The following is a 25,953-nucleotide window of genomic DNA, read 5'->3' on the forward strand; positions in this document are numbered from 1 at the left end:
AACAATTCCTTTGGTATAATTACTTTTTGTGAGCTATCCATTAACCAGATTTTAATCCATTTAATGTAGGCCACATTGATTTTGTTGTGCTAATTGTTTTAAACATCAGAATGGCAATTGTTTGCATTTCCTAACAGCTTATTTGTACTCATTGCTATCCGCTTCCCCATTTTTCTATTTATATAAAGTCCAAGTCAACCACCCCAATCTTCCAAGGCAGAGAAGAGTATCATCATTCATTCAAGCATGTCTGCTAGTTATATGGTATCTGCATAAGCTAAAAAGCTCAATTCTAGATCACCCAACATCACGCCCTTTGACTTGTATACCATTCTGAATATCCAATTTAAGAATATGATGAAAAGGGACTGTGATTCTATACCTGCTTATTGTACACCAAACTTTGACTTGAACCAGTAGCTTAATATTCACCAATTCATACGGCACTACAGGAGCTTTCATACGTAACTTTTATAATTGCAGTTATCCTATCTGGAACTCCACATGATTTTAACTGCTTTCTATAATGCTTCCCTCCAAACCAAATCAAATGCCTTTGTGAAGTCAATGAAAACAGCAAACATTTTCAATCCCCATTCTCACTTTTTTTCATCAACTGTTGGCGTATGAATATCTCATCAATGCAACTTTGGCCTGGTCTGAAGCCACACTGTTCCTCACCTACTAATTCTTCTAAAACGGGCTTTAATCTGTTGACAATTGCTTTCATCATGATTTCTCCCTGTACTGGTAATAAGCTTATACCTCTATAATTATTCAGATCTGCAGGATCTCCTTTCTTCACGATTCTTCACGATTGCCTTTAGCCAGTCATGCAGTACCTCCTCTTGCTCCCATACCTGCTTATATATTTTTCCTAGAGCTTTGATAGCACTTGTCCCACCAGCTTCTAGCAGCTCAGCTGTTAGATTGTCTATTTCCTCCAGCTCTCCCATTTTTAACTGCTTCACTGCTCTTTCTATTTCTTTTTCTGATGGTGGTTCAGTGCTGCTATCCATTCTGCCTTGCAAGCTTCCCTGTCCATTTAGCATGTCTAGACAGGGTTCAGCACTTTATCCAAATGCTCCTTCCCTGCTTCCAGCCCCTCTTCAGCAATTGTTCTCAGTTCACTGTTAGCCTTTCTTACCACTTGCATAGTTGGCTTGATCATATTTTCCATAGAACATATCCTTTTTGTACATTGTTTTCATAGCTTGTTTTCCTGACACCTCCTCCAGTTGTTCAGCTGCTTCTCTTCAGAACTTTTGCTTGTCCAATCTGCTATTTCTTCACTGCTTTGCATAACACTTTTATTTCTTCCACGTTCCCAGAAGTCTTGGCTTTTTTACACTTTTGCTGTAATGCCAAGAAAAATGAAGTGGGAGCATCTCGGAAATAGGACAAGAGATAAAGTGTTGAAAGGCAGCAGTAGAGAAGCTATAGAACAAGTAAAATGTTATGTGTACCTAGGAAGCTTGATCATTGTTAATGGTTCCATCAAGAATGAAGTTAAAAGAAGATTTGCTTTAACTACAAGTGCTACATAGATATTGATGAAATTACAGACTGATAAACACATATTTGGTACCAATGTGAAAATTTATCAGACAAGTGTACTAACGGTATTAGTCTTAGGTCTGGAAGCAGCTGCTTTAAATGAAACAGACATTAGAAAGCTGGAGGCAGTAGACGATAGCAGGTGGAAATGAAGAAGACAAAGTAGGATGTGAAGTCAGGGTATGGTATTGGCTGTAACTGAAAAGATTACAGTGGTGGGGACACTATAGACAACAGAGGATAGGATGCCAAAGAAAATAATGCAACGCCCGGTTTTTAAGGCCCGGCTTGACAAGGCCCTGGCTGGGATGATTTAGTTGGAGTTGGTCCTGCTTTGAGCAGGGGATTAGACTAGATGACCTCTTGAGGTCTCTTCTAACCCTAATATTCTATGATAACGCAACCAAGATCAGCCAAATCTAGAGGCCGACCATCGACTAGATGGCAGAACATCATACACATTGGCAAGATCAAGCTGTGTTTAATGGAGGAACAAACCACGGACAGGAATGAAGTTCCCCATGTCTGTAAAGATGCTTTGGGATGAGAATTATATATAAATTGGTAATTTCACCACTCCTCTTAACCAAGATAGTTTTTTTTATAATCAAAGTAGCCTTTTTTCATGATTGCAGAATTGCACTTTTTTGAGCAGCTAATAAAACATGAGCATTTTTGTTTATTGCAGTATGGTTTTAGCCATGCCAGTCCCAGGATACACTACTCTACAGCCAAAATGCTTCTGAAATAAATGTAGTCAAACTTTACTAATTCTGGGTCACTGAGAACGAAAATGATGCTTAAAATTGTTGATTGGCTCTAGTTTTCAAGATATGCTATTGGGTCAGTATATACGACCCTTGACTTGGGAATGGCGGAGGATAAGTGAGTTATAAAGGGAAGGGATCTCAATTTAAACCAGAAATGACTAAAATACATCTTTGACTGGATCTATGAATAAATCTATGACTGGGTTTGGACAGTACTTGCTTTTTAGGCAAAACAATGAATGATGCAATCTGAAGCTGGTATTGCGTCATACATGATATGAATTGCATCATGTTATTCCTAGAAATCATGGATGATGCAATCTGCTTATGAATGAAGCTTACATCACTCTGCTGAACAAATTGCCCTATATCAGCTCTAGAAATCATAGAGTGTCGTGTTCTCTTATTTGTCAATGTTTGATTTTGCAAAGGGACACATTTCTGTTTAGCCAAAGTGAGCAGAGATGCCTCGTACTTGTGTGAACAGTGCAGATAACTTCTGCTATGTTTGTGGTGACGTAACTTTTGCATCACAAAAGCGCAGTATAACCACTATAGTTAAGAAAGCCTATCACCTTTATTTTGGCTGCAAAATTGGAGATCAGGACAAGAGGTGGGCCCCCACACATATGGGGCAACACTTGTGCAACAAATCTTCGCCAGTGGTTGAACAGGAAAAGGAAATCTATGCCTTTTGCAGTGCCAATGATTTGGAGAGAGAGAGCCAACAGATCATACCAGCAATTGTTACTTCTGCATGGTGCCTCCAGTTGGGAAAGGTGTGTCAAAGAAGAAAAAGTGGACTGTGCATTATCCAAACATTCCATCAGCTATACGCCCAGTACCTCACAGAGAAGGACTGCTGGTTCCTGATGCACCAGAATCATTCTCACTTGAGTCAGATGAGGAAGAGGAAGAGGATGAAACTTCTGGTCCTGAACCATCAATGTCACAGGACCCACATTTTCTCCCATCCTCCTCCTCCTCTGAACCACACCTCATAACACAAGGTGAACTGAATGACCTTGTCAGGGATTTGGAACTACCCAAGAGTAAGGCAGAGCTGTTGGGCTCCAGACTACAGCAGTGGAATCTCCTGGCAGGTGATGTTAGGGTTTCCACGTTCCGTAACCGTCAAAAGGATCTTGTCCCATTCTTCTTCATGGAAGGTGATCTTGTAGCCTGCAACAACATCGATGGTGTGACGGCAGCCCTCAACATCGTTCACGATCCAGATGAGTGGAGACTGTTCATTGATTCATCGAAGACGAGTCTTAAAGCTGTTTTACTGCATAATGGCAATGTTTTGCCATCAATTCCAGTTGGTCATGCAGTCCATAATGAAAGAAACCTATGACAACATGAAACAACTTTTGAGGTGGTGATTTGAAGGTTGTTGCTCTCTTGCTTGGTCTGCAGACTGGATACACAAAGTACTGCTGTTTTCTCTGCGAATGGGATAGTCGTGCAAGAGATTCCCAGTACATCAAGAAAGATTGGCCACTCCGACAGTCATTGGAGCCTGGGAGGAAAAGTGTTCAGCATCCACCACTTGTTGAATCAAGGAAGATTTTGTTACCACCCTTACACATCAAGCTGGGTCTGATGAAGAACTTTGTCAAGGCCATTGACAAAACACAAGCAGCTTTCAAGTACCTCCGTGGAAAATTTCCAAGGTTAAGTGAAGCTAAGATAAAGGAAGGTGTCTTTGTTGGTCCTCAGATTCGTGAACTTCTTCGAGATGATGCATTTGACCATGCACTGCGTGGCAAGGAAAAGACGGCATGGAAAGCCTTCCAGTTAGTGGCAATAAATTTTCTCAGAAACAACAAGGCAGACAACTACAGGTTGTTGGTGGAAAACCTCCTCAAGGCATACAAAAGCCTTGGTTGCAACATGTCACTAAAGATACATTTTTTGCACTCTCATCCAGATTTTTTTCCACCGAACTGCGGAGCAGTGAGCGACGAGCACGGTGAGCGATTTCACCAGGGCGTTGCAACAATGGAGAAATGCTATCAGGGCAAATGGAGCCCATCAATGCTTGCAGACTATTGCTGGACAGTGACAAGAGATGCTCCATTTAATGAATACAAGAGACAAGCCAAGAAGCGCTGAGTAGACACTGAATAGGACTAAACTATGTACATAATAGTTTTTTGCCTTTTGTTTCATAATAAATTTTATTTATATAACCCTTTTGCTGATTTTTAAAGTGTTACATAAACAGGACAGGTGAAATATTATCATGTAAAGCAACCATAAACACATGAAAAGACCTAGATTTACAATTTATGATTAAAACTCTACTATCTACACAATATACATAGACATAAAATGTAAAAACTTAAGTATCTTAGAAACAGTAGCCAATCAGTTGTTTTAATTGTCATATTTGAATTCAGCATATCAAAATACATAATAAATAGCACATTTTATCTCTGAAGCAGATGACTTCTCAAAAAGTGTAGACCAGTGATATCAGAAAGACAAGGTGGGTGAGGTAATATCTTCTATTGGACTAACTTCTGTTGGTGAGAGAGACAAGTTTTCGGGCTGACACAGAGCTCTTCTTCAGACCTGGGAAAGATACTCAGAATATCACAGCTAAATATAAGGTTGTTTACAGCTTGGAACAGAGTGTTGAACATAAGAAGTGACCATGTTGTAAGAGACCACAAAATGAAGTGTGCAGTTAACACCTCTACAGCTGTAGTACAGACGAGGCTTAGTGGATCATAGATTGTTGTAATGAGCCATAAATCTAGTGTCTTTATTGAGTCCATGATTTTTAGTGTCTAACAAAGAAATTTAATGTCCCAGACTTGTCTTTTGAAGGTGTGGCACAGGCTTCCTTTGAGGATGAGGACTAAGAGGTCAGATATGGAATGATCACTTTGTGAAAAATGTTCGCTCAGGGGTGATATGGTGTTTTTGTCTTGTATCATTTTCCTGTGTGAATTCATTCAAGAGAGTAGTGATTGTCTCGTTATACCCACATAGTTGTTATTGGGGCCTCTAGTGCACTGGATGTGGTACATTTTTCTTCCCACTCAACTTTGTTGTGATAATTGGACCTACAAATTTACCCTAATTGTGAGTACACGAACGTTTGAAAGCATCACAATAATCTATAATAATTAATGTTGATGAGAAAAGTTGCAAAAGGGAGACAGACTAAATTAGTACAAACTAAAAGGTCTACTGAGGGTGACCAGATGTCCTGATTTTATAGGGACAGTCCCGATATTCGGGGCTTTGTCTTACATAGTCGCCTATTGCCCTCCACCCCGTCCCAATTTTTCACACTTGCTATCTGGTCACCCTACCTGATATAATTCAAGGACAGTGTTAAGATCATGCCCGTTAAACTAGAAAAGTGCAGAACCAGAAATCAGTGAACCAAAATTGGTGTGTTAGAAACTAGGCCTAATCGGTGGGCAAAATAATGAGAGGATGAGATGGGCTTGGTTCTTGGCAGGTAAAAAGCCAGTGCATGCCTGATGTCGAGGGACTGAAGTCTCTTCTCTTCAGGAGAAGTGTGGCGATTTGGAAAAAGAACAGGTAAGTGAATAAACTGGTTAAGATGGAAATCGGAGATTATCTTGGGTAGAAATTTAGGGTGAAGGTGAAGAAGTATTTTACCCTTGTGACATATTGCAAGGGTGGAGGGTCCATTATGAGGGGTCCCAGTTCACTGACCCTCTTGGCTGAAGTGATGGCCACTAGAAACACCACCTTCCTGGATAGGCGGGACATGGAATATTGCTGAGAGGTCTAGAAAGTTTTGATAGCACATAGCTAAGATTCCATAGTGATACTGGTTTAATGACTGGCGGGACAGGCTTGATGAGGCCCTTCATGAACCACATCATAGTTGGGTGGCTAAAGACAGAGTACCAGTCTGCTGGAGGGAGGAAGGCATGAACGGCTGCTAGGTGCACTTGTAATGAGGTGATCAAGGTATCAGGGTTCTTTAGAGACAGGAGGTAATCTAAAACGATAGGGGATGCTTGAAGATACTGCCTGAGACTGACTGTGCTGCACCTAGGCAGAGAAGTGTTTCCATTTAGCCAAATAACAGGTTCTGGTCAATTCTTTTCTACTGTGGGTAAGTATAGCCTGGACAGGGGATGAACAAGAGCGCCCTACTTCCAATGCCCATCCGAACACCAGGCCATGAGCTGGAGAGAACCTGGGTTGAGGTGTTTGGCCCTGCGTCAAGAGTTCTGAGAAGGGGTGGATTTTGATTGGAGGGTGGGCTGACATTGACAAAAGCTCTGGAAACCAAAACTGTCTGGGCCAGTAGGGTGCTAGGAGAACGACGATGGCCTTATGACATATTTTTCTGAGCACGTGTCTGCAGCAGGCTGGGAGGAAAGGCAGATCTGAAACTGCTCATCCTTGATCACAGGAAAGTGTCGCCTTGGGAGTTGCAGCTTATGGCTCCCCTGGAACAATACAGGGGAAGTTTTTTGTTTGTTTGGGATGCAAAGAGGTTCCATGAGGTGTGCCCCACTGCGTGAAAATGTCTGGGAGTAGAGTCATGTATTCCCACTCATGGTCCACTGAGAAGCACCTGCTGAGGTTGTCTGCTAAGGAGTTGGGAACTCCCGGGAGGTATGCCGTCTGGATTGTGATGTTGTGTCTAATGCACCAGTTCCAAAGCCTGACTGCCTCCAGATGCAGTGGGAGAGATCTCGCTCCTCCCTGTTAGTTTATGTAGACCACAGTGGTGATACTGTCCAACATCACTTGGAGGTGGAGGGAACGAATGAGTGGGAGGAAGGCCTTGCATGCAAGGGTGAGTACCCACAGCTCCAGGGTGTTGATATATAGTCTGGCCTCCGGTGGGGTCCATATGCCCTGAGCAGCGTGACTGTTCAGGTGGGTGCCTCACCTCAGAATGGATGCATTTGTTACAATGGTGACAGTGGCAGTAGAAAAGGGAATTCCCAGACGTACCTTGAGGAGGTGACCTGGTAGGAATAGTCACCTTAGAGTTGATGTGGTTTGTTGGGTGAGTGGACCAAATTGAGCCAGGCCTCCAGGCAATGTAGATGAAGCATGGCAAAGGGGTGCCATATGACCTACAAGCAATAGGCACATTTACACTGTAGTCCTCGGTCTGTGGGAAATCAAAGCATTAGGTTGTGCATAGTTTGTAACCTTTCTGAAAGGAGGAAGGCTCTTTCAGAAACAGAGCCCTGATAAAGTTTATTGTACTCGTGGGGGACAAAACAAACTTTTCTCTGTTTGTACGAATCCCCATGGCTGCAAGACTTTGAACAAGGAATTAAATAGCCAACCAGCCCTCCTGAAAGTGACCTACCAGGAGCCTATCTTCAAGATATGGAAAGACTCTGTAGCCCTGATGGCTCATCTGGGCCACTACCTTGGAGAAAACTTTCGTAATCACTCTGGGTGCCATCACTAGCCCAAAGGGGAGGACTCAAAATTGGAAATGCTCCCAGCCCACCATAAACTATAGGAACCTCTTGTGGGTGGGGTGAATGTCTATATGAAAATATGCACACTTTGTGTTGAGAGCCACGAACCACATCCCTCTTGAAGAGAGAGGTTTACAACCACAAATCATTCCCCTTAATAATACCAGGGGCCAAGCTTCTGGATGCTGTATCTGCTGTATCAACTGCAGCCTGAAGAGCCATTTTCGCTACCAACTTGCCTTTCTCTAGAAGGGAGAGGAGCTGGGCTCCATCCTCAGAGGAAAGTTTGTCCTGAAACGCCACCAGCCTAGAGTAGTTATTAAAGTCCTATTTAGCTAGCAGGGACTGGTAACTGGTGATGAGGAATTGCAAACCTGCAGAGAAGAAGGTCTTTCTCCCCACGAGGTCCAGTGTCTTAGAGCCATTTCTGATGGGTGCTCCTTAGGTATTGTGACCTATTACATTCCGTAGCAGCCTGTACCACCAGGGAGTTGGAGACAGGGTGGGAGAACAGAAATTCAGCTCCCTTTGCCAGGATGAAATAGCGCCTCTCAGCTTCTTAGGTGTGGGGGTGTATGATGCTGGGGTGCGCCAGACCAATCTCGCTGGTTCCAGTATGGCCTCATTAACTGGGAAGGTGAACTTACTTGGGCCCTGAGGCTGCAGAATGTTCCACAGTCAGTAATGTGGGTCTTGGACTTCCTCCAGAGATATCTGAAGATTACTAGCCACTCTTCATAGTAAGTTCTGGTATTGCCTATAGTTGCCTGGTAGGGATGAGGAAGAAGGAGAGTCTGCCTCATCTGGGGAAGAATAGGAGATTCCTGTTGGAACCATCAGTACCTGTGGTTCCAGTTCAACATTCTCCTCCTCTTCCTCATACACCAATGAAACTGGTTGCTGATGCAAGAGAGAAGAGTGAAAAGATTACAGCGTGTCTTGTACAAGGATCCCATGACTGCCAATATGCCCAGAAAGAGGAGCCAAACATTTTGGGGTACCATTGGTCCCTAGGGAGGTTGTGTCCATAAGGGTAGAGAATAAGAGTCCTGGATCACCTATCCAGGCTTGGCTCTCTCCATGGGGATAAAGTAGGGACTGGCTCCTCAGATTTGTCCAAATCTGAAAATTGCTCCTGTTGGAATGGCGGAGCCATTGGTACTCAGGCAATCCAGCCTGATGATTGTAAGTGAGATGGCTCCTGGGACACCGAAGCAGTATCATTTTCCATGTAGTAATGTCCCTCAGGAGGGCTAGGCCAGAGAAGAGGAGAGACATCCTCTGGTGTCGTGTAGGTCTCTGTGCACCCCAGTGTGCGGGGAGTTCTGATGGTTGGGATCGACAGTAACGGTGCATCCCTGGTTGTGGTGTGCTCTTTGGGCAGATGCTTCAGTACTGTAGAGTCTGGAGCGGCACTTGTGGGTGGAACTGGTGGATTATGGTTCTTGTGCTTCAGTACCAGAGTCACCGACGGAACCAGCGCATCCTTCTTCCTAAGGTCTTTACCCTCCAGCCTGTTTTTTTTTTTTTTTTGCTAAGTCCGTTCTTTAGGATCTGTGTGTAAGGGCTTGCCCGACCTTGATGGGCTTAGGGAAGAACTGTCTCTTATGAACAGACCTCATAGACTTCAAAGTTAGAAGGGACCATCGTGATCATCTAGTCTGATCTCCTGCACTCTGCAGGCCACAGAAGCTCACCCACTCCTGAAATAGACCCTAACCTCTGGATGAGTTACTGAAGTCCTCAAATCATGATTTAAAGACTTCAAGTTATAGAGAATTCACCATTTACACATTACTAGTTGATACCTGCAAGTGACCTGTGCCCCATGCTGCAAAGGAAGGTTAAAAACCCCGAGGGTCTCAGCCAATCTGACTTATGGGAAAATTCCTTCCCAACCCCAACATGGTGATCAGTTAAACCCTGAGCATGTGAGCAAGACACACCAGGCAGATACCTGGGAAAGAATTCTCTGTAGAGTAACCATCTAGTGTCACATCTCTAGCCGTTGGGGATTTTTGCTACTGGCAGTTGCTGATGGGCCACATGCCATCGTAGGCAGTCTCATACCATCCCCTCCATAAACTTATCAAGCTCAGCCTTGAAGCCAGTTAGGTTTTGTGCCCCACTGCTCCCCTTGGAAGGCTGCTCCAGAACTTCACTCTTAGAAACCTTCATCTAATGGGGGGAGGGATAGCTCAGTGGTTTGAGCATTGGCCTGCTAAACCCAGGGTTGTGAGTTCAATCCTTGAGGGGGCCACTTAGGGGTCTGGGGCAAAATCAGTACTTGGTCCTACTAGTGAAGGCAGGTGGCTGGACTCAATGACCTTTCAAGGTCCCTTCCAGTTCTAGGAGATGGGATATCTCCATTAATTTAATTTCAAGCCTAAACTTGTTGATGGCCAGTTTATAGCCATTTGTTCTTGTGTCTACATTGGTGCTTAACTTAAATAACTCCTCTGCCTCCCTGGTATTTATCAACTGCAATCATATCTCCCCTCAGCTTTCTTTGGTTAGGCTAAGCAAGTCAAGCGCTTTAAGTCTCCTCTGATAAGGTAGATTTTCCATTCCTCGGATCATCCTAGTAGCCCTTCTTTGCACCTGTTCCAGTTTGAATTCATTTTTCTTAAACATGGGAGACCAGAATTCACACAGTATTCCAGATGAGATCTCACCAGTGCCTTGTATAATGGTACTAACACTTCCCTGTCTCTATTGGAAATATCTCACCTGAGGCATCCTAGGACTGCATTAGACTTTTTCACCACCGCATCACACTGACAGCTCATAGTCATACTGTGATCAGTCAACACACCCAGGTCTTTCTCCTCCTCTGTCACTTCCAACTGATAAGTCCCCAGTTTATAGTATAAATTCTTGTTGTTAGTCCCTAAATGCATGATCTTGCACTTTGCATTAAATTTCATCCCATTTCTATCACTCCAGTTTACAAGGTCATCCAGATCTTCTTCTATGATATTCCTGTCCTCCTCCCTATTGGCAATACCTCCCAACTTTGTGTCATCCGCAAATTTTATTAGCACATTCCCACTTTTTGTGCCAAGGTTAGTACTAAAAATGTTAAATAAGACTGGTCTCAAGACCGATTCCTGAGAAACGCCACTTGTAACCTCCCTCCAGCCTGACAGTTCACCTTGACCCAATGTACTCACCCCTTTAACCAGTTCCTTATCCACTTTTCAATTCTCATATTAATCCCCATCTTCTCCAATTTAACTAATAATTTCCCTCATTGGGGATTTGTCCTTATGTCCAGGAGAGTATCTCTTGCTCTCATGGAGGGAAGCCCTACTGTAGCGGGGTGGTCACCCGCTCCTGCCCTGAGGGGCTTAGAACAGCACAGCAGAGGGCTGGGGCTGAGGCAAGCAGCTCCCAGGCTGATTAGGGAAGTAGGCACAGCTGGGAGCCATGCCCCAAACAGACCACAGCTGGCCCCTATAAAAAGGCTTTGAGCCAGGACCACAGACACTCTCTCTGTTTGTAGAGGGAGAAGGCTGCTAGGGAGTTGAGAAGGTACCTGTGGGGAGCAGGGCTGGGGGAAGGCCAAGGGAGCTGGGGAGCCCTGGCCTGGAAAACCCCAGGCTGCGGCCTAGTCTAAGGCCAATTGGGTGCTGGGGTTGCAGGCGGCAGCTTACGGGTAGGCCAAGGCAGCAGGTCCAAACCCCCCTTGCCTGTGATGAGTGGCTGAGACACTGCAGTCTGCCTCAGTAAGTGGGGGCTAGATGGTGACTGGCAGTAGCCAAATACTGAGGTGAGGTGGGGATAATGGGTGGGGGTTCCCCTGAGTGGGAAGACCCACAGAAACTGTGGGGGTCCTGCCTGGGGGCAGCACCCAGAGAAAAGGTCATCTGGGGTCCGGGAGGGACATGGGGGCCAAGCAGCAGTGGGACACCGGCCTGCAGAGTGTGCTCTGGAGGCTGGAGAGCTAATTCCCGAGACGACCAGCAGGAGGCGCTGCAGGGGTGAGTCCTGCACCATTACACCTGCAATATCTTTGGGCTTAGAAACCAAGGGCTCCACTCCTAAGGACTTGCTTGGAGACATGTTGCTCCTTTGGTGAGGCTGATGTTCAGGGCGGGTCTCCCTGGCCCAGATCAGAGAGGGGCCTCATGGCCTTCTCCATTAAGAGTTTTCTATGGCAAAGCTCACAGGCTTTGCGCATTCTCAGTGGCAACGAGTGACAAATGCTGCACTTCCCTGAAATGTGTGCCTCACCAAGATGGTAGAGGCAGCATTGGTGTTCATCACTGACAAAGAAGGATCTTTCTAGGGCAAGAGATGCAGTTTTTGAAGCCTGGAACTCTAGGCATAGCCCTGGTCACAGAGAGGGAGTCCCCGGTCCGGGTAAACAAACTACACTAAGTATTCAAAAATTAACTGTACCAAGCTAAAAGAGTAACTATTTACTATTTTATTTACAGGTTTTCTGAAAGGCTGAAGCAGGAGAGGACACTGGATTCTGACTCAGGCCATGAGGCGGTAAGAAGGAAGTGAGGGGGCATCGACCCACACTCCCTTTCATACCCTCATTTGGAAGCATAAGAAGATCTATTGTGCATGTATAGGCCAATGGACACTGCTTGTTAAAATCTCTGGACTTGGGCACATTGTGTGCATGCATATCCCCACATGTGGAATACACATAAGGAGCAACACATGAAGAAGAACCGTTTCTTCTTCTTTGGATGATTGCACGTCTCACAAGCAGATTATCCTGGAGGTGGGCCCGTCAATGAAGAGTAACTCATCTGAAACTAGCATCGTTCCTGGATTGGTGGGAAATGGCATAACAAGTAGCAAAGGTGTGGACTGATGACGAAGTTGCTGCTTTGCAAATTTCCCGAATGGGCATTTGCTCCAGTCAATGGGCCAGCACTCTAGCTGGTGGAGTCACATTTGCCAACTGGTACCACAAACAAATGCATGAAGAAATGCAGGAGGAAATCCTCTGAGGAGAAACCATCTGGCCTTTCATTCTGTCTGCAACTGCAATAAACAACTGTGTTGAGGACCGAAAAAATTTAGTGTGGTCCAGATAGAAGGCTAAAGCTCTTCTCACATCTAAATAATGAAGTTTCTTCTCATCTCTCTGAGTGAGAGACTTCAGGAAGAAAGTTGGAAAATAAATTGCCTGGTTAATGTAAAAATTGAACACCCTCCTTGTCAGGAACTTCAGGTGAGGGTGAAGGTAGACTTTATCCTTCTGAAAAATCATATATGAAGGCTCTGACACTAATGCTTTCAAATCACCCACCCTCCTCACCCAAGTTATCACAATTAAAAATGACACTTTCATAGAGAGGTGAATAAAGAAGCAAGTTTCAAGAGGTTCAAAAGGTGGCCCCATTAATTTTGCCAACACCAGGCCAGATGTCATTGGGGAATAGATTATACCCACAGGTGCAAGAACCTATCAGGGTTTGGCAACCTTTCAGAAGTGGTGTGTTGAGTCTTCATTATTCACCCTAATTTAAGGTTATGCGTGCCAGTAATACATTTTAACGTTTTTAGAAGATCTTTCTATAAGTCTATAATATATAACTAAACTATTGTATGTAAAGTAAATAAGGATTTTAAAACATTTAAGAAGCTTCATCTAAAATTAAATTAAAATGCAGAGTCCCCCGGACCGGTGGCCAGGACCCGGGCAGTGTGAGCGCCACTGAAAATCAGCTCGCGTGCTGCAGATCCGGGGTAGGCAACCTATCTGATCCCTTTAGAAATCTGGTGGTGAAGGGGGTTTGAAAGAAGATCTATTATCTTCAAGAGGGGAAATGCAGAAATAGCTGCCAAATGTACTGTGATACAACTAACTGCCAGACTTTGATGTTTTTGGTGCAAAAGATAGTCCAATACGCGATTGATGGAATTCTGCTCTGGAGAAACACCCTTCTGTGGGACCAGATTGGAAAAAAACACTTCCATTTTTCCAGGTAAGTAGCTGAAGGTTTTCTACTATTCAGCATGCTTTCTGTACATCTTTAGAGCATGCCCTTTCCAACAGTGCTAACTATGAAGTATCCACTCTATGAAGTGGAGGGCTTGCAGATTGGCCCTGGGAAATCACATCTGGAGCCAATGGGAGAGATAGTGGAGGTCTGACTGACAAGATTAGTAGGGTCAAGTACCAGTGTTGCTAAGGCCAGGCTGGTGCTGTAAGTATGAGGTGAGTGTGGTCTTGGACAAAACTCTGGGCAGTAACGGAATCAGAGGGATGACATACAGAAGGGAGTTCTTCCAGGATAGCAGGAATGCATCCATCAACAAACCTGGGCTCAATTGGCTATGCAAAACCCACACAGGTGAATCACCTCCTGGCATAGCTGAGCTGAATGTGACCCTGCCTGCCTGTTTACTTAAAACATAGTTGCTATGTAGTCTGCTAACACCAGCAGATTTCCCCTCACTATGGGGAAGGAAGAGGCTGAACAGGCTAGACGGACAGCTTGCAATTCCCTGACACATGAGTTTTCAGATCTTGAGAAGACCACAGACTTTGAGTCTGCAGGAACCCCCTGCGCGCATCCCAACACAGGGACAATGCATCTGTGACTATTGTAGTGTCGGTTGTGGGGGAATAAAGGGAACCCCCAAACAAACATTCAGAGGGCCTGTCCATGAGTCCAGAGATGACAAAACTAACATTGGTATTCAAACCATCCTGTCTAGATGATGAGGACTTGGGGCATGCACCAAAACTAGCCATCCTTGTCACTTCCGCAGGTGTAGTCTGGCATGCTGCACTGCAAAGGTAAATGTTGCCATGTGTCCCAAAGGCACCTACACACTGTGGTGACAAGATGAGCTTTTAGTTTCAGAACTAATCTCCACTCAATGGGCCTTCCCACCAGGACTGCTCTAGTGAATTCCATTCTCTGTACTAAGCAACAGAGGGTCCTGTGGCACCTTTAAGACTAACAGAAGTATTGGGAGTATAAGCTTTCGTGGGTAAGAACCTCACTTCTTCAGATGCAAGTAGGTTCTTACCCACGAAAGCTTATGCTCCCAATACTTCTGTTAGTCTTAAAGGTGCCACAGGACCCTCTGTTGCTTTTTACAGATTCAGACTAACACAGCTACCCCTCTGATACATTCTCTGTACTGGTTTCAGGATTGATTTGTCCCATAAATATGGCCTACATTCTTTGTTCCTAGATATAAACATTTACATTTAGTCACAGTAAAATGCATATTGTTTGCTTGTGTCTAGTTTACCAATAAATCCATATGGTTCTGAGTCAAGGATCTGTCCTCTCCATTATTTACCACTCCCCCAATTTTTGTGTCATTTGCAAACTTTCAGTAACGATTTCATGTTTTTTCCAAGTCCTTGATAATAAAAATGTTAAATAACCTGTAGCCAAGAATCAATTCTTGCTCAACGACAATTCCCCAGTTACATTGTGAGACCTATTAATTAGCCAGTTTTTAATCCATGTAATGTGCCATAGTAATTTTATATCATTCTAGTTTCGTAATCAAAACGCAGAGAGTTGGCCTCCTGTTCCACCCTCCCATACTGAAACCTTCTTGCCTTTGAGGTACCCGCTGCCCTCCCCCAAACTGTCAGCCCTCGCTGTGAGGGACTCACCTGCTGGCTGCTCGGTGAGTAAGAGGCATCCCGCCTGGAGCTCCCAGGCCCAGACTCGCCTGCTGGAGCCTGAAAAACACAGACAAAACCATGCATTTACTGCCCAGCTGCAGCTCCTGTGCATCTGACCTGGCACTGGGCTCAGGGGCCATGCAGCAGGGGAGCAGAGCTAGCATCTGGACTCGTGCCAGGAGCAGCCACCACACAGTGGGCGAGCAGAACTAGCACTGGACCCAGGAACAGCTGCCACACAGCCAGCACGGGAAACAAGAGAGCAGCACTACCCCCAGGGCCATACCCAGCTGCTGGGGCAAGGCTGCCTCCCCTGGCACTTGTCTGAATCAAAGCCCTAAAATAGCCTCTCTGCATCCCATAAGTGGGTTAAAGGCCTCAACTCCTCTCCAGCAAACACTAAAGGCCACAGCCCAGACAATTCCTCCTGCCCAAGGGCCCCTTCTGCTTGGAGAAGAGGGAGATGACACGTTCCCAACCCCACTCACTGCCCAGCAACAAGAAAGCAACAGATCCAAAGAGATGGGGAGGGGGAGAGCCTTGAACCTTCCTCTCTCTGTCTTAGGCTTGGTCTGTACTAGGAAATGAGGTCAATATAACTACAGTGTTCAGGGGCGTGAAAAATCCACCTTCCTGAGTGATGCAGTGAAACTAACATAACCCCCAGAGTAGACAGCGCTTGATCGGCAGGAGAATTCTGCAATGGTGCCTCTTAGGGAGGTGGAGTACCTACACTGATGGGAGACCCCCTCCTGTTGGCATAGGTAGCATCTAATGCAAGTGCTACAGCGAAACCGCTGCACCGTTTTAAGTGTAGACAAGATCTTAAGCACTTATACGGCCCCCATCACAGTTGACTTTTAAACAAACTTTGTATTTGTGGATAATCTAAGCACTGTACTCAGATGTACAGATTCATAGATTCTAGGACTGGAGGGGAGCTCAAGAGGTCATCGAGTCCAGTCCCCTGCCCTCATGGCAGGACCAAATACTGTCTAGACCATCCCTGATAGACATTTATCTAACCTACTCTTAAATATTACTCTTTTCTTAACCTGTGTATTATATAATTTTTTAACATTAGCTTTAATAAAATTTTTAAATCTGAGCATCCCCCAGTCTTTCATGTATTTATGCTCCCAACACCTCTGTGGGGTTGGAAGGTGCTATTATCCCCATTTCACGGATGGGAACTGAGGCATAGAGGGCTGGATTCACAAAGCTATTAGCTGCCTAAAGATGCAGATAGCCCAGTGGGATTTACAGCAGTGCCCAAGTGCTTAGGTCACAGAGTTCCTGTAAATTCCACCTATCTCTGGCTCCAGATAACTAGATACCTTTGCAAACCTGGCCAAGTGACTTGCCCAAACTCTGTGGCAAAGCCAGGAATTAAACCCAGGTCCCTGAAGTCTCATGCTAGCCCCAAAATCAGTCAGCCAGCCTTCTCTGTTTCTCTCCCTATTCTGCCCTTTGGGGCAAACCACAAGGGACATGGCGTTGCAGCTGCAATAGTCTTTTCATCACTGTAGCCTAGGTTCTCAAACAAAGGATTTGTCCTACACAGAGCAGCGTAAACCTGAGAGTTCAAGTTCTAGATCCAGTTGTGAAATCTGGGATTCTGTCAAGGCCAGCAGCAGAGCTGTGGGGAGCTGGCTATGCGTGCCGGGAGCTGTGCTGCACATTGTCCTAGCGAGCTGGGCTGTCTTCAATGTACAGATGTACAGAAAGGACTCGGGTTTGGACAATGCCAAGTATGTGAATGTGACACCGACATAGGACAAAAGGCTCCATTCTTTGCCACTCCCTGCCGTGACCAAAGCACAGAAAGACAGGAGCACAAGGGCATGGCCACCCTCCAACCATGCTGTCAGTAACACTTCCCGAGAGATGGCGCTCTGGAGGCATTGTCATGCAAACCCCTCTGTTACTGACCACCCTCCCCCAGTGTAGACTGGGGCACAGGGACGCTGCCACCCCTAGCCCATGTCACTGACTCTCCCAGCACAGACAGGGGCACTGCCACCGCCACCCCTGTGTCACTGACCCTCCCAGCACAGACAGGGGCTCTGCCACCCCCATCCCGTGTCACTGACACCCTCCCGCCCCCACACAGACTGGGGCACAGGAGGCAATGACACCCCCACTCCCTGTATCACTAACCCCCACATCACAGAGCGGGGCACAGGAGGCAGCTGCCAGCCCCACCCACCATGTCACTGACATGCACACCCCAGCACAGACAGGGGTACAGGGGGCAGCTGCTACCCCACCCCCCGTGTCACTGACCCCTTCTAGCACAGACAGGGGCACTGCCACCCCACCCCCCATGTCACTGCCCCTCCCCCGCCCAGCACAGGCTGGGCTCATTCATTGTGTACTAGCTGTCTGGTGGTGGGGCACATCAGTGACCCCAGCACTTCCACTCCCTGTTATGGGAATGGCGAGCACCCACACACAGCAATGTGGGAGGCCCTCAGGAGTCCGCTGTGACACAACACACATGGCACATGACATTGCTGTATGTTAGGTGGGGTTAGCCCCTGCACAGGCCTTGTGCTGCCAGCATCCAGGGGCAGAGCATGCTCACTGATTTAGTAGGACACTGGTGGGCTTTAGTTGATGTGACTGCATGCTACACACAAGATGCTGCAGGGCTGCTTGCCTTGGAGTAAAGGTTGGTCTTCAGAACTCCCCCCTGGCCGTAGCCGAGGGGAGGGCCCCCCAGACAGGCCTTGCCTGCTGCCTTCCCCCTTCGATTAGCCACCACAAAGGGGTTCTCACTGAAGAGGATTGGTTGAGAGTCGACCATACTCTCTTGATCTGGCTCCTGAGGCTTTGGCAGCTGGTCCTGGGTCAGGGGGCAGCCCACAGGCTCCTGCATGTGCAGCAGGACTAGGGCTGCCCTTTCTGTGTGCTTGCCAGGTGATCCCGGGTCCTGGGGTGGGCTAGTTACAGTGCTGCTCAGGCCTGCGATTGGGTCAGGGTCTGAATTCTGGCTGTCCAGAGCCACTGGCCGAGGCAGCACAGCGCAGTCACTCTCCATTCCAGAGCTGGCTCGATCACACTGAACGAGCTGAGAGGGAAACAAAAGGGTCAGAAACAGGAAGAAAGAACAGCCAGAGTAAGGGAGAGGAGGCAGCAAACATGGTGCCAGTCACTGCCACCATCGCTCCTAGACACTGGGGACAGAAGAGCTCCCACACACAACGCCCATCACCACAGCTCCCTGGCTCTGCACTAGGGGAATCACAACACTGAACAGCCTCACGTGCAATGGAGGTGCGCAAAATTCTCATGCCTCCTGGCAAGGCCTTACCTATGGGATCCCATGAGATGGGACCAAGAGGAGAGCTTCCTGCTCTGCCTGCTTATAAGGGAGAACACACAACAAGCACATCCAGCCAGAGGCACACGCTAAGCCTGCATCCACCCAAATACACCTCCAGCTCACGCTCCACACGTGCTCCAGGGTGTTAAACAGGAACGGCTCCCGGGAAGAACATGTAAGGAAATAGCCAGGGCACCATCCACTCGCTCATTGTCACTGCCCAGGCACAGGCTAAAGCCTTCCCCTTCACTACAGTGCACATGAAAGCAGCTCACTGCCCCTGAAGGGGATAACACCACCCACCTCACTACAGCACAATAGGAGAGCAGCTCACTATCATGCACACGAAAGCAGCTCACCATCATCACATTGCCTAATGCCACCCACCTCACTACAGTGCACACAAAAGCATCTCACCGTCACCACACAAATTCTTCCCCAACGAAAGGCAGCACAAACATCTCTGGACCCACCATAATCACGGCTGTAATGGGGTATTAACAGGTTGAGGGAAGTCTTGCTCCATCAAGGCCCCAGCTTTCCACTAGGCTCCATTCACCCCCTCCACGGTGGTTTTATTGGAAGAAGCACTGACCTTCCCTCCTCTAACACTGCAGAGGCCAGACTCTCGGTGGCAGTCTTCTGGTGCGCAGCCAGAGCCCTCTCCAGGGAAGCAGAGAGAGTCAGAGCCCAGCACTCCAACCTCCTCCATCCAGAAGTAGGCTAAAGAGCTGTGAGACCCTTTCTGCTCCGATCACGTTCTGCAGCCCGAGTCAGGGTGACACTTACAAAAATAGCTCTTCAGGGCGGGGTAGGTGGGTGACTATATTGGCAGCTGGGAGGCTGACGACACGCAGAAATTCCTGGCGCTCTCCTCCTCCCACCCCCAGCCTACCCCATCCCAAGCTAAGGCAGCAAGGGGGAGAGTGAAGGCTCGTATCAGGTTTCCACAGACACTGACGTCTGGGTGACACTTATAGAGAGAGAAAATCATACCCCTAACTGTCATAGTGATGCCAGAAAAAACTCTGTGCAGATGAAGTTATAACAGCAAAGCAGCCCTTTTGCTGGGATAGCTTATTTCGTTTGGGAAGCTGGTATAAGCTACACTGGCAAAAGAACACTGTTGCCTGTCTGAGCTGTATCTCTATTAGGAGGTTTGCCAGTCTAGCTATAGGCAAACCCTTCCTAGTGTAGCCAACGCCTGCCACACCATGCTCCTCCCTGCTTTTTTCTCTAACACCAAGGAGGAACCCAGAAACGGTACCTGGGCTGAAACCCTGGGGTGTGGGGAGCATAGATCCCACTAGTCCCACACCAGCCTGTCTTGCCCACATAGGAGGAAGGAGAGCACTGTCTTTCTCGGGCACTGTGGGGGAGGGAAGGCGAATGCAGCTCTTCTGAGTTTGGAAAGTGAGAAGTGCACTGACTGGTAGGATGCCTCAGAAACCCCCCTGCTTTGGCTCATCCACATCGCTAGCTCCCGAGCCGCTCCAGCTCTCAGTCCGATCTCCAGGGCTGCTGCAGTGCATTCTGGGGATGGACTCCCAGCTTCCACCCCTTCTCCCTCTCACTGGATTATTTTTACTGGCCAAGCACAGCTCCTATTTTGGGAAACTGAGGGTTTGTTAGCACTGTGCCATTGACCCAGTCTTGTCCCCCAAGAGCTGGGCTCCTGTTCTAGCATAGGGAGATAGGGAAAACATGCCCCCCAGAGCAGATACAGGGCTAATGCAGTCACAGTCTGTCCTGGTCCATCACTTTGCCCCAGAACAGGAACCCTAATCCTCTTCTGCCAGCACAGTCAGGCTCTGGAATCTAACAGGCAGAACAAGATCCAGTGGCTGGAGGCAGAAGCCAGATAAATTTACACTAGAAATAAAATGCAGATTTTTAACAATGAGGGTATTTAACCATTGGAATCATTTACCAAGGACTATGGTCGATTCGCCATTCCTTGGAGTCTGTAAATCAAGATCTTTCTAAAAGATCTGCTCTGCCTCAACCTGGAGTTATGGGCTTGACGCAGGTGTGACTGGGTGAGGCCAACCTGGATTAACACTGGAGCTTTAGAGGCTGCAGCCTGGGGCCTCAGATTTTGAGGGGCCCCTGTGACGAAGTGGGAATGTTCTTAATATTTTCTCTGAACACGGTGTGTGCCTCAGTTTCCCCTATGTATTGCTTAAGTATCTGGGTGGTGGAATAAGAGTGTGTGATCGTTGCAGAGACCCCTAGAGGATAGGTGTGAGTACCATCGGCACAGACAGTAACCTAGCAACTGATGGCTGCCGCCCCCCTCCTCCCCCCGCCTCTTCTGCAAGGTGCTGGGAGCAAAGAGATCAGGTGACCTTTTGCAGGGAAAGGGACAAAGGACAGAGGAAGGGCTACAGGGGGTCAGAGGATGGGCTGGTGGAAACCGGTCAGTTTCCTGTTTTGATACTCGGAAGGGGAAGTCCAAGGCACCAGGACCTGGATCCCCCCAAGATGGACTTTGCTGTTCTCAATTTCTGTGCTAACAAGCTCTGTTCTACGCTGTGTTCCTGTTGACTAATAAACCTTTTGTGTTACATGTGGGCTGAGTCACTGCTGCCTGTGGAGTGGGGGGCAGGGCCCTTTGGGGGTGTACAAGGCTTCCCCAGGTATCCCATCCAGGGGAACTCACTGTGGGGAGCTCACAAGGTGAACAGGGGGCTGAACGCTCCGAGGTCAGACCCAGGAAGTGCAGAAGCCAAAGAAGCTTCTCCCTGGCGTAAGGGAGCCCTGCGAGGAGTCACACTGCACCAGAGTCCTGCCTGGCTTCACTCAGAGCAGTTCTAGAGCACCCAGCCTCGGACCCCCATGACACCCCCCCAAAATATATTTAATTTGAATAGGTGATTAGATAATTAAAGCCATAGCATCATGATGTGTATTACTACCAGTTATGTGCCAAAATCCAAATGGTTTTGTTTAACTGTCACTCAGCTCTATAACGGGTCCATCACGTTTGAAAACAGGAACTGAAATAACCAAGGGAATTTAACAAAAGAGTGTTTAGCCCTGGGCATGGGTAGTGGTAAAGCACGAAAGATCGTGAATATCCAAAAAGGGGCTCCCAAAACAATAACAGCCCTGGGCCCCTTTCACCTTTAATCTGGCCCTGCGTGAGAGGTCACTCGGTGTTACGCAAGAAGTCTCAGTACACGATCATATTTTGGTCCCTCCTAGTCTTAAAAATCTCAGAATCTATGAAAAAGCCAAGCTCATCGCCCATGAACTCTACTGCACTGGGTACTGCACAGACGCAACTCAGACAGAGGGACCACAAATAGGTCTAGCAAACAGTGGACCAGAAACAACTCTGTGCACCATTTGGAGTTGACTCATTCAAGGCTGGCTTTTAAAGGTATAACATACAAATACAAAACATGTTACTCGCAGTAAACCCCGGATATCAACCCACACAGTGGGGCCTATACACAGCAAAATAGACTGACACACCCTGGGCTTAAATTCTTGCCCCTTCTCTGGGGTGCTCCCAAGAGAAATCCCATTCAGGACCCAGAGCAGAGCCCTTTAGCAGCTCCAGGCCTTCCATCACTTCCACCTCTGCTCAGGAGTGTGAGAAACAATGAGCTTCCAAGGGGAGCTGGAACCTTCCTTCTTCATTGCCCCTCCAGAAGGACTGCATCGCTCAGAAATGTGTTTAGCTAGACAGGCACAGACACTCCAGATGGCATTGGCTTTCTCTCAGTCACGCTCCTGCAGTAAAATCCACCCTTCTCAAATTGGCTAAAAGGCTCTCTTAGACCCAGCTGGAATTAATATGAATGAAACTAACACAGCCAGGAGTAAATGAGGCTGTATAGGCTGAACCAGGGCTCATGCTGCATCTAAAATAAGACAGACCAGATGACAGTCACGGCTTGATTAGACAGAAAGGCAACCAGCTGGAAGAATCAGACATACAGCAAGAACTCGGAGCTAATGCTACTGTGGGAACAAGGAAACAGAAATAGTCACCTTCATTAAACTTGATTGTCAGGCTGCAAAAAATCTGATAAATTACCAATTCACTTCCTTGCCAGCTGCCCTGATCCTGAGCTCAGCCTTCTGGCCAGAGGCCAAGTGGACTAACTGCGCCTCCAGAGGGAAAACCCAGCACCCTTGTCACCCCTGCAGCCCCCAACTCCATGCTTTCTGTCAGGGGTATGTACAGGGTCGGTCACCCCTGCAGCCCCCAACTCCATGCTTTCTGTCAGGGGTATGTACAGGGTCGGGCACAGAACAGCTGGAGGGAGATGAACATGGACATCAGCTGCCACTCCATCTGAAATGAGACATTTATAGATGCTGCTGCTGCTGTCCCCTCACATTCCAAAACAGCAGCTTGTGCAGCCCTGCATTCCACAGCCCCCAGAAACTCCCAGTCTGAGGCAGGGACCCAGCAGTCCTTCACAGGGCGCCTCATGGCGGGCTGAAGAGAGACAGCTGCTTACAGGGGGCCGGCTCTCCCCTTGATTCCAGCTGCTAAGTCACATTAAAAGAGGCTAAAAATACATTACATTCTTTCCTGGTGGGACTTTTCTGTGTGAGTAACAACCAGTAGGCAAGGAGGCAGGGCCAGGGGAATGGCAGGGGAGGGAATGTGGAGCCAAGCAATGGTGGGCATGGAAGGAAAGGGGAGGTGGAGTCTCGGGATGATATTGGGAAATGGAATGGGACAGGACAGGAGGGGAAGCAATGGAGGAATGAGCAGGGAGGTGGAAAACAGGCACTATGAGAAAGGGAACAGGAAGGGAGGCAGGGCCTAAAAGTGATGGGGTGACTGGGGTGGGAGGTAGGACCCAGGTGATGGAAGAACAGGAGAGGAGGAGAGGCAAGACAGGGCCCAGGGCAATGGGAGGAGAGGAGAGGTGAAGTGGGGCTTGCTGGCGATGGGATTGGGATGGGAGAGGAAGAGATGTGGAGTGTGGGTGATGGAAGAGACACGAGGGGGTCGTGGCCTCCCTACCTTCAAGGCAGCATTAACCAAGCTGTGAAATCCAGTTAGCCTTCCATGGAAATAAGAACCCCCGCCCCTCCATCCTGAGATTGACACATGGAAGGTCACATAAGCTATAGTGTCAAGTTTGTGTCCTAGACGTAGTGTGCCACGTCCTTTTGTTTGGCCTCCTGCCATTCCAGTTGGACCTGGGATTCTCCTCACTGTCCCATGTTGGTGGGTAGTGCTGTGCACCTTGTTTGCCACTAGCTGCTCCCCACCCCACCTCGGAGCCTACACCGAGCTCTGCCTGTGGTACTATCTGCTTCTCAGAGGGCACAGGCCAGGTCCACCTCAGGACACACTCTCCTTTTCTTCCCCCGGGACCTCTTTTATTGGCTGTCTCCATCCCTGGTCAGCCTCCTGCACAAGCCCATCCACAGTCTCAGCGAGGACCCCATCACTTACAGCACGGGTGACTCTTGGTAAGTTATTGCTGGGCAAAGCTGCCAGGGTCCGATAGTCCAGTCGCAAAGGCTCATTGCTGATATTCTGGAGAGGAATAAAAAACAGGGAGAGGTCAGGCCAGGAGTGGGATAAGGGAGGAAGGAGGGATCAGGCCAAAGAAAAAGGGGCAGCTCTTCCGTGGGCCAATGGACCTATTCATCTCCAGGGAAAACTTTCATTGCCTGGGAAAAAGTCCAGCCTGTGACCCAACCACTGTAACCTAAGAAACACTTCAGGCCTCAGCTTGGAAAAAAGCAACACACAGCACATGCCAACCCACTATCTCCCAGGAAATGCCCCTGCCAGTATTCCAAATCCCCATAATTTCTCCTGCCTCTCCTGTGCATGCCTGACTTGAGGATTTCCCATTCATCCCTGAATGCCCCAGTCCCTGGTGCAGGGCTTCTCACAGACTGATATATTTTAAGGTCAGAAGGGACAATTAGATCATCTAGTCTCATCTCCAGAATGACACAGGCCATAAAATTTCACCTAGTTACGCCTGTATTGAGCCAATTTGTTTTTGACTACATCATCTTCCAGAAAGGCATCTAGTCTTCATTTGAAGACATCAGGAGATGGAGAATCCATTACTCCCTTAGGTAGTTTGTTCCAATAGTTAGTCTCGCTCACAGTTGAAAATTCTGCCTTATTTCTAGTTTGACGTAGTCTGATTTCAGCAAGCGGCCATTAGTAATTGTTATGCCTTTCTACACTAGATTTTAGAGCTTTTTAATATCCAATATTTTCTTCCCATGAAGGTTCTTATTCATTGTAATCAAGTCACCTCTCAATCTTCTTTTAGATAAGCTAACCAGATAGAGCTATTTAAAGTCTCTCGCAGTGATGTTGTAGCCTTGTTTGTCCCAGGATATTAGAGAAACAAGGTGGGTGAGGGAATAACTTTCATTGGACCAATTTCTGTTGGTGAGAGAGACAAGCTTCTCTGTGGACGCTCGAAAGCTTGATTCTCTCTCACCAACAGAAATTGGTCCAATAAAAGACATTCCCTCCCCCACCTTCCCTCTCTCACAGTAAGGCATTTTCTACACCCCTTGAATAATTTTTGTGGCTCTCTTCTGCACCCCTACAATCCTCCCACCAAGCTCCTCACCTCTGCCTCCTCCTCAAGGAGCTGCGTGGCTGCCTCCCGCTCCCTACGCATCCTCTCCTTCCATAAGAACAGGACAGAGTCAGAACAGCATCCAAGCAGCACAAGCAAAGAGAGAGGGAAAGGGGTCAGCACCACATGGGACAGTCCCTTCATCAAGGGGAGGAGAGAGAGGTAGCAACCCCACACAGCACAAGTTGGGCAGTTACCAGGGGAGGAAAGGGGAGCAGAGACCCCACACAGCACAAGCTGGACAGTTATCAGGGAAGGGGAACAGAGATCTCACACAGCACAAGCCTGGAAGTTATCTGGCGGGAGAGAGAAAAGACCCCACATGGCATAAGCTGGGCAATCATCAGGGGAAGGGAGACATTACAAGGCACTAGCCCCTTAGTGCCACCATCCCTCCAGGGGCCAGGACAGGCAGGAACTATGACAGAATAAGGACAGGCTTGAACTGCGCTGCTCAGTTCTCTTCACTCAGCATAAGGAGATCATGACTGAGTCTCACCTGGGTGGCAATGACTCAGCTCAAGGGGATCCCTCCCCCAACTCTGGGCCTGCATATGAAAAAGAGCGGTTACTTACCAGTAACTGTTGTTCTTTGAGAGTCACCTCTGTCCATTCATACTGGTGGGACTTG

At 47.6% G+C, this 25,953-nt stretch overlaps 1 protein-coding gene across 19 annotated transcripts in view; it reads right to left on the minus strand.

Moving 5' to 3' along the window:
- The window catches only part of SCRIB (scribble planar cell polarity protein), a 210,410-nt gene that overhangs the window by 57,064 nt on the left and 127,393 nt on the right, over positions 1–25,953 (minus strand). For 13 of the 19 annotated variants that reach the window (XM_054017244.1, XM_054017250.1, XM_054017242.1 and 10 more), the window contains 4 exons: positions 25,314–25,370; positions 24,161–24,244; positions 18,064–18,474; positions 15,390–15,458 (listed from right to left, as the gene is read on the minus strand). In XM_054017244.1, the coding sequence (XP_053873219.1) occupies positions 15,390–15,458; positions 18,064–18,474; positions 24,161–24,244; positions 25,314–25,370 (621 nt within the window). The remainder of the gene's footprint in view (positions 1–15,389; positions 15,459–18,063; positions 18,475–24,160; positions 24,245–25,313; positions 25,371–25,953) is intronic. The other 6 variants (XM_054017258.1, XM_054017256.1, XM_054017255.1 and 3 more) reach the window with 3 other exon arrangements.

The sequence above is a fragment of the Malaclemys terrapin genome, chromosome 2, assembly GCF_027887155.1.
Source record: "Malaclemys terrapin pileata isolate rMalTer1 chromosome 2, rMalTer1.hap1, whole genome shotgun sequence".
Taxonomy (NCBI): domain Eukaryota; kingdom Metazoa; phylum Chordata; order Testudines; family Emydidae; genus Malaclemys; species Malaclemys terrapin.